The following is a 15,944-nucleotide window of genomic DNA, read 5'->3' as shown; positions in this document are numbered from 1 at the left end:
TTGATTTACAAAGATCGATGGAGATTTGACAGAATTTTATCAAAATTAAGTAAGGAATAGGTGTTTTGACGATTTTCAATGAAGACGGTTGAATTGTTAATGCTTTGTTAGGGCTGACTGTAGCATCTTCTGCTTGTGATATTGTGGACGTAATCGATTCTCAGAGCTGTACTGGTTAGCAGCATTACTTGTTGAGCATGTAAAATTTTCTACTATTTTTCAACTAAGCAGGAAGGAACCCCTGAGTATACATATCTATGCATATCTCGTACTTTACGCAGCAGAACCGAAGCAACAGCGACGTTTTTTTAACCTTTATTACTCTTAGGTAGGTAGCTAGCTAGGTTCAACGACAACTAAGGCTCATTTAGAACGACAAGATTCTCCAGGACGGCAACTTGTTAAATAATCTTCAACAAAGCATTTTAATTAAACGCTGAATAGATAAACATTTTAGAGCAGTGCTCTTATTATAAACAACCTGGAGAAAATAGGTATATATTACAAGCGTATCTAGGCATGTACAATAGTCGAATCCAGTATGTACTATTTAGAACATCATAGAACGGGTAAAAAATAAACTTTCAGTATTTGATATGCACCATGGCAAAGAAAATATGACGCTTTGTGGCTGCTTTTAAATATAAAATTATGAATAGTTTTTTATTACCATCGTGCACTGTCAGCGATAAAAAAATCCGAAGACTTCGCCAAATATGACGAAACAGTACGTCGAGGATTTTTAATACATCGAAGATAAGATTAAAAGCTAAATAAAATACTGATAATCATCAACAGTACAAATTTACTGTTGGCGACAATATAACATCATCGTGTAGTCGTTACATGTGTAAGATATATTTTTCTTATTATAACTTTGTTATAACCTATTGATGTTTGAATTTAATATAATATTATTATTTAATATATTAATAGTAATAGTAAAATCACTTCTTATCTTTTAGCATATATATGTATATATACTTAAAACCCTTGTATGTCTTCTTTAATTCAGAGGGCATTCGAGTACTGATCTATTTGCATTAACCACACTACTGATATTCTTGCCAAATTTAAATTAGCATATCCTTTTTACTGCCCCATCCATCATACGAAGTTTTTTTTGTTGAGGACAGGAGAACACGCAAGAAATGGTTACGTATCACCCGCTATATATACAATACCAATGTAAAATCCACCGCGACCAAAAGATAAAGTCTGTGTCGCTGCCGTTGTATATATCACGCGTTGTCGTATCATCACTCGTATAGTGACAAAAAAAAAGAATAGCCTTTTTCCGGTTGCAACTATAGCCCGGGCAATGTTGGCTTTTCAGAAGATTGTTTAAGCTGCTGTTGTCTGTTTTTGGTAATAAGGCTCCGTGATGTCTTTGGCTTACGGAAGAACCCCATGACCTAACTGACGACTAACTGAGAGACAGTTCGCTCAACTGATTGCTTACAAGTTAATTTTGTGGGGGAACGCCAGCCCATGCTTTGTGGCTTTCGACGTACCGAATAAATTTTGTCCAACACACGTCGTGTTCAAGGATCGATGCGTTGCCAATACAAATGAATAGGGCCTTAGCTCGCGTCAAGGCAACATTGAAACGTTTTGGATTTTTGAGGAAACCGAGTTTTCGTAACAAGTCCTGTTGCAACAGATCCTTGCAGTTGCGGACGGCTGATACGATGATTACCAAACGTTCCTGACCCTGAAACTCCTCGACAGTGCCGACCTACGAATAGGCAAAAAAGTTTATTAATAGTTTAATACATCAAAAGATGAGTACATATTATAACCAATTGGACGGTCTGGCGCTTATGGCCGAATTATAGGCCCTTCGGTCAGTGATGTTACCTAATATTAATAATACCTAATATATAAGAAAAACGCCGTCAAATAAGCATGCGACATTAAACTAGGTTTTTTTTTTGTTTAAAGTATAAAACTTATCTTCTTCGGCTAGTCTCAGACGATATTTACTCGTCACCGCGTAAAATTTACTGCGTTGACCGAGTAAAATTATAACTTAACTCAATCCCCTTAACTCCATGTCCCTTTGTTCTACATAACTGTTTTTTGGCCTCATTTGCATCTCTCGTTCCCTTAATAACAGAACACAAGTGGGAGATCAGAGCCTTGTTTTCACCGCTCTAGATAAATTCACCTGAGTCTGTATTGGATACCCTCATGTTCCTCAACTATTGCATTGAAAAATTTAGCCACCACGTGCCAGTATACATCTGGGCGTCTTCTGGTAGCGGAGATGAATGCACCTAGCCCTCGGCCTAAAACAGCTTACAGGATCGAAAAAATTTGTAGAAGATAAACCAACAAAAAACGTACCTTAATGTTTTCAAACTTTTTGAGAAGGAGAAGGTGACGAATGCGTTTCACCTGGGCCGCGTACGGAGTAATGACACCAATGTCAGACTCACGTACATCTTTCTTTGTGAGCACAGTATTTACATAATTTAACACAGTTTCTGCTTCTAGGAGATTGAAATACGAAGTTGAGTACCGATCACGCCGCTCTTCTGACACGCAGTTGTGGAAGATAAGAGGGACCTGTATGATAATGGAGACGTGTATTGGGTTAGAAAAGATAGAAAATATATAGCCGAAAACCTCATCCCCTTATCGTGCCTACCGATATTTCAAAATCGCGAAGTAAGTGTCTTTCACGAATCTCACAGGTGATACAAAAAATGAAAACCAATCTCCACCTTCAATTATTCCAGAGAATTGATTAGCAAAAAAGAATTTGTAGAAAATTTCAGTTTCTAAGATTGGGAAACAAATTCTACATTCTCCGCTTCGAATAGCTCATCGGTGTAAATAACTGAGTTTTTGGAAATTTGTGAAAATAATCGTACCTCTTTATTAATCAAATGCTCCCAGTGAATGAATTTATGCGATGTCATCTTATTCGCACACTCTTGTAGTTCATTGTCGTAGAAGAGCTCATTGGGAATTTTGAGAATGCTTTCATGTGAACGGTAATTTCGCCTAAGTTTCACGATGTAGTTCTCGTCGTACGGCTTTTGATATGGGTAATCCGGGTCGTTCATCAGACGCTCCATAAAGGAAATAGATAAATATTTGTCGGTCATAGAACTTGCGAGTACCGGACCTAATTGCTGGATATCACCAGCAAGAATTAGGTGGCAAGCCGGTTTCCATTGACATTCGTCGGTCCAAGTACCCAATGCGGTGTAGATGGGTATGAGCGCTTCGGGCTCCATGGCAAAACCGCACTCATCAATAAAGATGTGACTGAAGAACCGTTTTGGAAGCCGTTGGAAACGCCATGTCGTGGCTAGAGTAGCACTGATGACTCGATACTGTTGTAACGTCTCTTCAGCAGGAAAGTGTGCAATTCCGCTCACGTAATTGTGGCATCTTTTTGCTTGTATGTCTGATGAGATTTTATTCTGTTCGAAACTCGCTGAATATAAGCGATATATATGACCGGGATTGATATGCTTGAGTATCTTGTCACAGATGACATCGCAGGCGCTGTTTGACGAAGCACAAACAAGGATTCGTGTAGAAGCCTGATGCATTACAATTTGCATTATTGCTTCAACGATTGTCGAGGTCTTTCCTGTACCGGGCGGCCCAAATAGGATAAACGGTGCTGGACGATGTTCACCTTTGAGGATAGACTTGATCGCTTTAAATTGTTCCGGGTTTTCTTTTATCTCTTTGTTGTATAAAGTCATTTCGTTTATAGCTCTGTCATTCATTAAGGGCGAATTTAGTTTCAAAAACTCACGCTTAGGAAAAAGACATGAAGCGCTTTTGGCGACCACCTTATCCTTAACTCCGGTAAGTGAATTGTGCATAATTGTGAACATATGTCTGCAGAGCTGAAACTCTAGTGAGTACTTGTGACTTGGTCGGAACACTTTATCAAACTTCGAATTAATACAAAATCGTGCCGTCGAATCCCCGATCGATGTGAACGCGCCCTGGTAAACGATTGTCGAATCTACCAACTCGCGTACGTTTACCTGAAACCCAACCCTGATAGGAGGACGTTTCTCGGACAAGCCTGGAAGATATACCTCATACTCTTTAGCCGTGTTGCGAAAGATCTTTATAGAAGCTAAATTTTGCGACATCAATTGAGCTTTTTTAGCCATTTCCTCAAGGTACAGCATAACTTGCAGCTTCGTAATATAACTTTCTTCATTCAAAGGCGCTTTGAGCAAATTTTTTATTTCAGTAAAGCAAGCCATAGCAAACTGATCCATCACTTGTGGTTCGCCGCGACGACAAAAATCATTCAGATATTTCTGAAGAAGCTGCCATTTTTTGGGTATTTCATATTCTTCGGCGATCGGCAGAGGTAGCTCGACAATACTCTTCGTTTTCATTACTGGCGACTTGTAAAGCTTTTCAGGTGTCTTAAAGCCCTTGATGTGGAATTCCGCTTCATAATCGTGATCGCCCATCATCGCTTTCGATGAAAAATCTTCACACGACGAAAAGAACGTAATCTCTCTGACAATATTAAAAAAAAAGCGTTGGCCATCGAAGCACATTTTCAGTCCAATGGGCACACTTATCTCAATCGGGATGTACGTCGTAAAATTGACCTGAATACGTACTGTTTGTCCAGGTGATATTCGGATACCTTCATCGTTATCAAGTGCCGGATGCCAAATTTCGACACCTTCGAGTCGTATAAGGGGATCGCATGATAAAATCCTAACTCCATAACTGACCGAGGCGACAAGGTGTACGACTAGGTGTCCGCTAACCCTGCCTGTATTTTTAGTCTCAAATCGTTCGGGATCTGCACTGATCGTTACTCCATATTTGTCCCTTCCTAGCTCATCACGCCGCTGGGCGTAGTTGATTTTCAGATACTGAAGATTATGGCTTCTGCACTGCTTGTGTGCTGTTTTTTCTTCAGCAGATCCAAACCCTTGCCAACAAAACTAGAAACAAACAACATCAGAACAATAGCGAAGGAAACTGAATTTATTGAAAAGACAATGAAAGCATTTTTCCTGTTTTGCTTGACCTTTGGATGCAGTTACGCAAGATTGTATAGTAGGGATCGTTTAGAGGCTACAAAAATTAGTCAAATCCGATACGGTTCCTACTGACCAATGTCCAAATTTTCTTTTTTGGTAAAGTAACCAGCTTATTCATCGACTTGTACAAGAATGGCGGAAATAATCATTATTTTGATCATTTCGATACGATGAACTAATCATAAGAAAGAATTAGGCTTTACATCCGAAAACACGTGCCTTTTGATGATAAATCCCCTTAAGTTTAAGATACTTGCAAATTGAACGTTTTTTTCTATTAGCTGCTCGCTGGAAAAAGTTGCTGCAATATTTCTCGTGGAAAACCACAAATAAATACGTACATTAAGCTAATGCAAAAAGCTTATGTGCATAACCGGTAAACTCATTAACCAACGCTTACGGTACAAAAATATTGATTTTGAGGCGGCTTCAAAAACGCTCGAATCTCAGCTTTGTATCTTTCAGAAGGACTCAATGGTTGCTGATTATTGCCATAGCGATTTAGTCCACCGGCAATAACTCCATTACTACCTGAACGAACATCTTTGTGATTTATGTTTGTAAGGGACTGGCCTCCACTAAATATATTAGTAGCACTGCCCTTAGCATTCCTGTTGTTAATTGTATTTGACATGGTAAAACAGTTGAGATCGGTACGGGTGGGGGCCGCGCTAGGGACGGGGAATTCCGGAAAACAAGTAGTTATTCAGTATTCTGAAATCTGAATACACAGGCACATGAAACAACCGAAAAGGCCCAAATTAGGAAATTGCAGGTTATACATTAGATAAATACTAAAAATGACCAAACATGATGTTATGTCGAATGTGGCGCGACTGTAGTAGAAGAATTGCGTTGATGTCCAACAACGTATGCTGAGGTCAGGATAGTTTATCAGTTTCTTAACCTAAATATTTAGGAAGATCAACATTTTAGACGACGTCAAAATCAAAGATGTACAGGCTGAAGTATAAGTGCCTACCGACTTGTAAATGTATATCTTCAAAAATATAAATACACAAGGATTTCGCCATAAGCCTTAAAAATAATCGAACTTCATAGCAAACAACATCATCAACACCTGGATTCAGAATACATGGCCACATACGTAAGTCTTCTATGCAGACACTGGGGTGGCATAACAGAAACCTGTTGTTACGTCTAATTGGCTGAATGTTATGTACAATGTAGTCAGGCGTTCCCCAACTGAATCGCGTAATATAGAGCACATTATACCATAGGACTCTGTGCTACAAATCTTAAATCGACAGCACCTAGCAAACTATAAATAATCAGAACTTCATTCTACTTCAAAATTTTTCAGACTATCATGATTCGTATTACATAGCCGCTAACTGACTGCCTAGCGTACCTTACAGCACCGTAGCTTAGCAATGTATTATGTGTTGTTTCCGATCTATGTAGAAGAGCATTCCTATATCGTAGGTTTATCTACGTCAACAAACACTAACCTTAATAAGGAACGGCCAAGTAATCTCCCCGTTCGGGGTTGCTCGACACTAATTATGATACATGGTAAAAACAACACACATAAGAGCTTAATACCGCAAGCTCCGAGGGCGCTCGTTGCCTAGTTAGTGTTGCGATCTCAATACTTTTCGTTGAACATACGTACACACGCCGAGCATAATCGAACGAAGTTCTACATAGGCGAGCGACAAACAGAAAGTGGTCGTTGGACCCTGTGCAGATGCCACACCGGAGCTCTTTGGCTTGTGGCAGAAAGTAAACGTCCAGGGCCAGCTTCAAACCATTTTTTTTATCAACTCTTTTAGCAAACTTGGCTGTAAATAAAGCGCCGCTTATTTATCGAAATCATTACTATTGTTGCTGCTGTTCTATTCACGTTTGTTTTAAGTTGAATAGACTTTTCTACCAGGCCTTTCGGGCCTTGCGCTCTGTAAATAGAAAATGTTCACTCCTGAAATCGATTATTACTGCACTACATATTTAAGTAAACAAACAAATTAACTGAAATCAAAAATATTCCCTAAAGTTTTTGAAATCCAATTTATGATAAAATCGCTGAACAGATACACAAAAGGTCTTCTGTACTGTGTATCCGTGTGTGTGTGTGTGTGTGTGTATTTACAGTTTAAACCCGTTCATCTTAGCTTAGCTTAAACTGAGATTCAATCTGGATAAATCTTCAGAATAAATAAAGTGCGTCTAATTTATTCTGCGCTCCCAGCAGCGCATTCAGAAACAAATAACACACACATACAAATAAGAAGATATACACTCAAAACACACTGCCACCTGCATGTTAACGTTGCAATCTTGCTCAACTAATAACCATTGTGCTGCATAGAACGTGTCGCTAACAACTCAATTGATGCCTTAAGCACACGCCAGTCAAATAAACGCATTTACACAAAAACAACCAAATAGGTGCCGTATCCAAAATAACCCATACTACGAACAGTTTCTTCTTGAATGTTCCTCACTAAGGCCGTATAACGAATTACTGTGAACTAGCCGCATCTGTGCAATTTAAACATAAATGCAGGTAAGTTATGTAATATACAGGTTCCGATTGTCATCTATCCGGATGAAAACCTAATAAACCAATATATTTTAAGTGATAGGAATAAATGTATGCTACTAAAAAGAGTAGACGTTATTCAATAGAAAAAAGTGTGCTCAAAGCATGAGAAATGACATGAGCCTACAACGAACTTAGTACAAATGCTACAAGTTACAACGGAGTAGCTGCTAGTTGTGAAGACTAACAGGTTTAGAGAACCTGGAGCCACAATCAACTTGATAGATGTCCCGCAAAAGCTTCAACTTTACAGTACATCTACGTGTGATATGACACTCACAGTGACTCCGAGTAACCCGATTCTACATCGTTTCATCTACGGAAGGGTGTGGATATAGCACTTGATGCATTCGACGGTTTAAAGCCGACAGAAGCAATCCTGTTGCATCCACCGTACACCGCCCGTTGCAAAACGTTGCTCTTCACTGCTAAGATTTTTAAAAACTAATTAATACCGAATTCATTTCAATAGATTGTCACAAAGTAAGTAAAGCAGTCTTCCCAGGTTTTTGTGCTTCTTACTTCCGAGTCAACCTTCAAGAGGACAGATACGTCCACAGGATAAATACTGCCTTGCGTCGCAATCTCAAGCAGTAATAACTTGTAGTCGACGTCAGAATAAATTACTACCTTATCTCGACTGAAACACTATCAGCTTGCCCATGACACCAAATAATTATTATTTATGTGCATAAGCAGTTGAAGCTTGCTAACTCCAATTTTCCGTTATAAACCGATAGATGTTCATCAGACGTTTATCTTCAGTGACAAGTATCTATCTGAAATGCAAAGGGTCTTTTTGCCAATATATATTTTTAGTGTTTTCAAGTGCCTGAATGCTAGCTGACTAAGGTCAATAAGTGAGTTCAATGACGCCCTGATTGTACCCAAGACGGCAGATCATTAATAAATGCACAGTATTCAGGCACATATTAACAGAAATTCAGTATTACGGATTACGTCATTCGAATTTGAGGGCTAGAGTTTGCAAGCAATTTTGCTATCGGTGCGCGCCGCTTCTAGTCCGAGTACGACGTCATTGTTGCAACGCACGCGTTCTTGAATACTAACACAGCCTAACATGTCAATAAATTTAAATAGCCCACAGAATATGTTACTGTCTGCTTTAGAGTGTAATTCAGATATAGGCTAAAAAATAGATTCACTTTATATATGCTAGAGCTGAAGTTGACTTCAAGCACGCGCCGATTCGATATTCTTTGAACAGTATGCGTGTGCATGCACGTATACGCAAGGTTGGCAAAATATTATATAGAAATTTACGAATCGCCAAAGAAGGATGCCATTAACCCAAGACTTAGAGAAAGATAGAATCAGAGGTATAACAAATACACAGTTCAGGATTATTAATTACAAAGCATCTAAGGATCGTCTGATGCCGACCTAAATATAGGAATATCGCAGTCATGCTTAGGCATACCTGCAACTTGCAGATCTTTCATCGAACTCACATGAAGAACGGTCAGATTATTTAAAGCATACCTACCTCATTGTTTGTAAGAGTATGAAATCGTCACAGACGGTGTCGTTGACATGGACGCAGCAATGACATCTGAGTACGCTTCCTAATTAATGAATCAGCAGCTCGGTTGAGGACTGGCATTACTAGGGATTCGAAAAGGTCCATTTGAATAATATATAGACCCATATGGAGATTCGTCATTATCAAATAGCTGGCTTAATTATACGATACAATAAAACTCAAATAAAAAATTCAAGAAGAAGGAAATAAATTAACATTTCTCAGAGAGCTTACTAACCTTGTGAAAAGTAAAATAATTAGGAAATCAGCGATGGATACTTAAAGTTGTTTTTACTAGAGATAATTTGCTCCCTTGGGGGCCCACGGGAAACAAAAGTCGGTTCAAAAAAGCCCCTAAGTGTTTAGAGAATCGCTATCATCTATCTGAATTTAAAGGTGGAACTCTACCACTACCATTTATCCTTAGCCCTGCATACTGAAGGAACTTCTTCAGCGTCACAAAATAAAGCGATCATTCATAGAAAATTTGTAATTTAGACTTTAACTGATTTCTCGGAGGAGTTGTCACTCATCGTTGTCAAAGACCTGGCCAAAGTCTCTGCGTATAGATACCGGTTCTACCATACTACATAGCTGGTTTTACAGTTTGGAAGATTTTCTGATCCTCTGTGTCTGTAACCGACCATGACCAGTATTCGGCGCCTCGCAACACGCGAAGCGTACAATGCCATTATTTAAATGGACATCAACGGCAGCAGTCTCTGCGTAAAGTATAATTTCAACAGTTAATTAGCATTACTTGCACACTAGGAAGTATTTCATAATGAAACAATTAATTACACTTTCATATGCAAACACGTGACTATACTCACGAACTGACACTGCATTAGTTGTAGGATTAAAGTAGGTAAACGTTAACAAAAACGTTTGTATAATTGCTTTTATGCTCCATGCTATGATACATACTTAGATTAAAACCCAAAGAATTGTTTTTGACTGCATTATATGCATTTAATTAGATATTACAGATCACATTTACGTACATCTGGCAGTGTTTTTTGGTCGACGCTGACAGATGACAAGGATGTAACACCATAACCTTCTTTGCGAGAACTGAGGCAACACCGCCCCCTAGATATTAAACACAATCTCACTATTCGCTAATACGTACAGCTTATATCAAACAGCAAACGGTACGAGAGCTACACAAGCGCCAAATTGAACAAATCGAAGCTAATCCATAGTTCGTGCTATCAGCCAGCAGTTGAATTGGTTAGAGTGTAACCAACTTAAGAAATAATGCATTGTCATTCAGTTAATCTACCATGAGGCAGCAAAAACATGTCGTTTGCTAATACATAGTACTTACACCTCACTCAAAAGAACGCTGACATCGTATTTTGTTTGAAAATAGAATGGTGAAGGGTGAAAGAACGTCCGCATCTTAGGCGGAGCTAAAAAAAGTTTACCCTAATCATATCCTAGGCTAACATGTAAAAGGAGCCTCAAACAATGTAAATGTCTCAGATATTTCAATAATGTCCTCTGACGTACTTACTCAACATTTATAGTAGGGTACTACTGACACTTCTAGCGGAACAACACTAAACTTATTTAATTTAGTCGCACCTGCATAAGCAAGCCCCCACACACGCAAGGCAAGCACCTTATATATCTGGCGAAGGTCAATCGCGACGACTCAGCTTAACTACACTTCCTTAGAGATCTCTAAAAGCCTGTAATCCCGCTAAAAGTACGCATTGCAGTGACGTACATCGCAAGTAAGATTCAAGCGATCTAAGCACCAAATATGTACTGCGTACAGTGTGTTTACCTACACGACGCGAGCTACGTGAGGGAATTCTGACGAGAGCTATCATTCAAAAGTGATGCTAATGTAACAGTATAGAATATTCATGCTTTGCATGCTCAGTGACTGCTTATTTACAAGATGGCTATAGAAAGACCAGTGTGATTTATCCGTTCATATCCACCCTTTCTCATAAAGATTTAGGGTCGCTTTCCCGCCACTGGTTCGAATAGCCTTTTATCGGCCGCTTAAAATGGCCTATGTAAATAGCAAAAGTTGCAGATAGCCAACGCGCAAGGCCTTGGTGGGATTTTTGGTGCTGGTCAGGAGTGGTCGTACAAATAAAACTTAGTGTGTTATCACTGGCCTGTGGCTGTTTCATAGCAAGCAAGTAATGGAATAGCAGAGAGTGGTGTACATTGAAATGTTATGTAGACCAAGATATTATACGGGAGACATAGTTCTGGCTACGGAGGATTGCATTATAACCGATGAAAAAAACGAATTGACGTAGTTTTGCCCGTTTTCTAACGGCAAGCCGCAAACGATTAGTAGCCTGATCTACCGCAACGCGTAACAACATAGCTGCTTTTACTGCATTTAATTGACACAACGATTTTAGATCATGCGTAACCATTAATCAATTCTAGGTAACTTCCCCCACTGCGTCGCGTTTGATCGTATAATATATATATTTAAAGCCTTAGCCTCTCTATAAAACATATCGATGGCCAATAATGGCGACGATATTAGTCATATCTTAAGTTTGATAATTTATGCTTTAGTATACTCGAAATACGTCTTGGACAGTAGGCTATGCGAATCCATTTTAAGTTCTTGCAACACGTCAAGGTCATTGCGGTGTAATACTTACTTGCTCGCTGACTCGAAACGGAAAATGCGTTATTTGAATGGACTCATACCTATGAGTCAAAAGGCAACAGTAAGTGTATATATATATCTAGATCGCTTTCAGATAGTCAGCGGGTAGAGTGTAAAATTATTTATTTATGAAACAGTTTTATACCCTCATAGAGCAACTGCACATTTCAGCACACTTCAGCAAAAAAAATTTATTCCAGATTTTTTTTATTTGAGCACGGAAACTTCTTTTCTTGCTACAGAACAATATCACCTTATACCGAAGTTTATTAGCTGGCTAGCTAGAACAGCTCGACAATCATGACTGTTAATTCCGGGATATATGTAAGCTCTTGAGGACTCTCTCGTTACGGCTAATTTTGCTACAAGCTCACAACTGAGATATACGTATACATATCCACAACAGCCACAGCAGGCTGTCACTGCTGATATTGACGAAGCTTACCTGTTGGCAAAAACAACAAAGACTATTGACATCCGTCTTGGCACGACGTTACTGTCACACAAAGTGAATTGACTCGAATGCAATTTGCAAAATGAATCAGTCGACGACAGCAAAAGCGCTTGAGATAAGGCTCCAGTTCATTTGACAGCGACAGCATAGCAGTTACGATATATAAAAAATCGTAACACAGTTTTGCAGTTTGGATGAAACGGACCGCGGCTGCTCCCTACCAGCTAATGAATGAACATTGTAAGCAATTTGTTTTGCTGGTGTCAATGCTGAATAGCCAAACCAAATGCAAAGTACTAGGTATGATATTACTCTCATATAATATCACAGGTCGATCGATCGAATCCAAGCTTCGAATATATGGGCCTACAGTTTCGTGTGTCTGAACCGAATGAACCGTAAAGAAGGTGATACCTTTCATGTTAAAAACGAACTTTCCAAATAAGGCATTATGTAATAATACTAGCATTACATTACTCACATTGCCTTTCTATCTCGCCTTCAACGCATGGTACCACGTAAGCGGCTCTTGTTGGAACTGTTGCAGACAGAAATCGCAAGAGCCGATGGTTAATCGGCGAGCCAGAATACGGTAAGACATATTCGTCTAATATCTTTGGTGCGACGCGATCTTAAATCCCCAGTATGTACAGGCACACAATCAAGAGAGAATGCAGGACAGGAGATGAACTTTTCACAGCTGTTGATGGTCATATGGCGTCATTTGGCGGGGTGTGTATTGTTATTGTTGTTGTATGTATGCGAAGCCTACTTCCGGGCGCACCTTAGGACCTAAACCTATACGACAGTACGCAATGTTCTCTGTACGCCTAGGATTATCATACCGAAATATCGGTGTAATAATGGCTTGTTATGCACTTAGAACGCATACGACTACAGTAGCTGAAGAAGCAAGAAATTCACATGTTCGTTAAGACCTAAACGCAGACGGCTGCACTTCCGAGTAACGTTGGGTCTGACCTTTTCCTACGGTTGTTCGAGAACAACAGAGGGAGCGCTAAGTGAATATAGAAAGCACGTTTCTCGTTTCAATTGGCTCTTCTCGTTGGCCCTGTGTATGGGTTCTGGATTATCCACGTATTCCGGGGGCCAAACTGTCGTGCAAACGAATCCTTTGACTTTTGCGTGATTGATTTTATGATTTTGTACCCACACCGGAGCATATTCGTAAAGCTACAACTTATCTCCACAATTGTTGCTAAGGTGACTTATGCACTAAGGATAACAACTATATTTTCGTTTGAGCGCATTGATTCGAAACCCTTATCTCGTTCTGATGAGATGTGACTTTAATGGTGTCTTATAATACGCTACGCCGTGGCTGGTGCTATTGCTTTTTCAACTGTAAAGTGAAGCAAAAAAGTGTTGAAATCTACAAACACATGACGCTATCAACGCAACTCGTAATGTAATAATCATAAATCATAAATCAAATCCTAGTAAATATCGTCGTTTGGTCGCAAACTACCCCACTGACATATAACACATTTCCCTTAACTCATTTCAGTAGTCTAACTGGCACAGGTTTTGTATGTTATGTTATGGTTTGTTGTATTAATCGCAAACATCAGTCGTTTAATACCTAGATATGTAGAAATATTTGTAGCTATTATTGTAGATGGAAATGTTTATAGCAGATCACTTTAAATTCATATAAGGTTTGCAATAAGCGTCGTGGACAAAAAATCAGGTGTCGTTTCGTATAAACTTATATGATTCTTTTTCTAGTAGCAGAGTATAATCATCAAACTTTTTTTTCCATTAATACTAATAAATGTAATAGTTTGAAGCCGAGCTAATGCATACTGGTCAAGTCTACATCAACGCACTTGGATAAAATTTTACCAAATAATCTTAGTCACTACTGACACCGAGTTTTCACCTAATTTTAAAAAAGTTATAATGCAACGAGATGTAGTTCGTTGTATTCTTTCAAAACGTTAAGGTTTCAGTACTTTGAACTGTAAACACATTAAATAAGTCGATTTAGTAGATACTATGCTGCATATCTTTGCGTTTCTCATGTTTACAGCGTCTTTTCTTGTTGCTCCATTTGCAGGACGGAGACAAATCGTAATTCAGACAAGATGACCACGGTGAGGCCGTTTCGCTGCCGAGACCTACTCACCTATAACAACGTTAATTTAGATGTTCTGACGGAAACCTATGGCGTATCATTTTATTTGACCTATCTTGCTAGATGGCCGGAATACTTCCAGGCGCTTGAGAGTGTCAATGGCGATCTAATGGGCTATATTATGGGCAAAGCGGAAGGCTTCGTGAATAACTGGCATGGACACGTAACAGCGTTGAGTGGTAAATGCTAAGCGTTTGGAGAAATTTAGTTTTTATTACTGCTAGATTAGAACTATAAAAAACGTGTTTATTGTTAATGTAGCTCCAACTTGAAACGCTTCAGGTTTGTGGGCGAAAACAATGTACTATCCAGAAGATTCAAATGGTATCATTTACGAGCTTGTTCAATCATATCAGGCCAGAGAATGCTTTGCATATATCAACGAGATGACCTAATGAGCAATTCCTTTAGCACCTATTGCGTTTCAAAACTCAGTTTGGTTTTCTGTCTAATGATTTCTATTGCGATTATTCAAATCGATTTGCCCATATGCTTTCTATTATATAGACGATGTTTATTATATTTACAAGGTGTTATATTCGTCGTCGGCTGTTCTTGCAGTGGCTCCTGAGTATCGCCGTCTGGGGTTGGCGAATAAGCTAATGGACATCCTTGAAGAGATTTCCGAGCACAAGGAATGCTACTTTGTCGACCTGTTCGTACGACAATCGAATACGATCGCCATTGACATGTATAAACGACTTGGTTATATTATCTATCGAAGAGTAATAGGGTACTATTCTTCATCCGGTTCAAATCCAGACGAAGACGGTTTTGACATGCGGAAAGCGCTCAGTAAGGACGTGAATCGGCAATCAGTAATTCCGCTCACGAAACCGGTGCGCCCAGAAGATCTTGAATAATAAAGACAACAATTTGACGATGTGGAAAAGCCAAAGTAATTAGGATAGGTTTAAAACAACAACAAAATGGACTTGCGGCAATGACAAGCGGCTCTCTTCGAGTCATTTTCTGCCTAAACTGTATCGGGTTAGTATTGGGACTATATCAATGAGGCGCGTAAAATTTCTTTGTCTCTGCGATCCCTGCGGATGCCTTTTCAAAAAGTAACTAAGAGCGTCCTACTACAAGGAAAACGAAATTTATTCCTGCTGGTGGGTGTACATACGCAGTAAAATGGATCAAGTTTTTGCTGTTATATATGTTATTTACACCAATAAAGGGTCGGTATGATTCAAGTTGTCACCACGCTCCTCGTATATGCTATCTCAGTTTACTTGTTACTAAAGTAATTCTGTTCATAAAAAATTTCCGTAGTATAGAATTGTTGCGTACGTCAAGTTGATTTGGATTCGGGCGCAGCGGTTCAAGGCAAAATGGGAAATAAAGAGCACAAAGCAACGAAAGAATAAACAATTAACGCTGATGAACATCATCCGGTTCCACTGCTATCGACGATATTTCCAAACAACTCCGACCTTGTTATATTACAGAACAGATGATTCTCATAAAATCGTTTGTTCATAGAATGTTAATACCCCTGGAATTTTATGGGTAG

General features: G+C 39.1%; 2 protein-coding genes and 1 long non-coding RNA gene across 8 annotated transcripts in view; 1 reads left to right on the top strand and 2 right to left on the bottom strand.

Annotated features, from left to right (window-relative positions):
* Naa20A (N-alpha-acetyltransferase 20 A) overlaps window positions 1-15,631 on the top strand; it is a 29,623-nt gene extending 13,992 nt beyond the window's left edge. Inside the window, exons 1-3 of one of the 3 annotated variants that reach the window (XM_022832093.2) lie at window positions 13,115-13,491; window positions 14,348-14,604; window positions 14,987-15,631. In XM_022832093.2, the coding sequence (XP_022687828.1) occupies window positions 14,376-14,604; window positions 14,987-15,288 (531 nt within the window). In that variant the 5' untranslated portion in view covers window positions 13,115-13,491; window positions 14,348-14,375 and the 3' untranslated portion in view covers window positions 15,289-15,631. Of the gene's footprint in view, window positions 1-13,114; window positions 13,697-14,347; window positions 14,605-14,986 lie in introns of those variants that run through there. The other 2 variants (XM_022832091.2, XM_086968028.1) reach the window with 2 other exon arrangements.
* Window positions 633-10,881, bottom strand: LOC111259809 (putative RNA helicase mov-10-B.1). 4 transcript variants are annotated; one of them, XM_022832053.2, is made up of 5 exons: window positions 10,751-10,881; window positions 5,452-5,772; window positions 2,880-4,952; window positions 2,350-2,571; window positions 633-1,738 (listed from the first exon to the last, which is right to left on the bottom strand). In XM_022832053.2, exons 2-5 carry the CDS (start codon window positions 5,683-5,685, stop codon window positions 1,466-1,468), a joined length of 2,802 nt encoding a protein of 933 aa, XP_022687788.1. In that variant the 5' UTR covers window positions 5,686-5,772; window positions 10,751-10,881; the 3' UTR covers window positions 633-1,465. The 4 variants fall into 4 exon arrangements, with proteins under 4 accessions (XP_022687788.1, XP_022687787.1, XP_022687790.1 ...); XM_022832052.2 differs by having other exon boundaries at window positions 10,680-10,860; XM_022832055.2 differs by lacking the exon at window positions 5,452-5,772 and having other exon boundaries at window positions 10,751-10,844.
* LOC111259820 (uncharacterized) lies at window positions 11,920-12,955 on the bottom strand. The gene is made up of 2 exons (XR_002679862.2): window positions 12,749-12,955; window positions 11,920-12,258 (listed from the first exon to the last, which is right to left on the bottom strand). It is a non-coding gene; the product is annotated as an uncharacterized LOC111259820 (long non-coding RNA).
* Window positions 15,632-15,944: the final 313 nt, after the last annotated feature.

This window comes from Varroa jacobsoni, unplaced genomic scaffold, assembly GCF_002532875.2.
Source record: "Varroa jacobsoni isolate VJ856 unplaced genomic scaffold, vjacob_1.0 scaffold_369, whole genome shotgun sequence".
Taxonomy (NCBI): Eukaryota; Metazoa; Arthropoda; class Arachnida; order Mesostigmata; family Varroidae; genus Varroa; species Varroa jacobsoni.
This window is presented reverse-complemented; position numbering and strand designations above follow the sequence as displayed.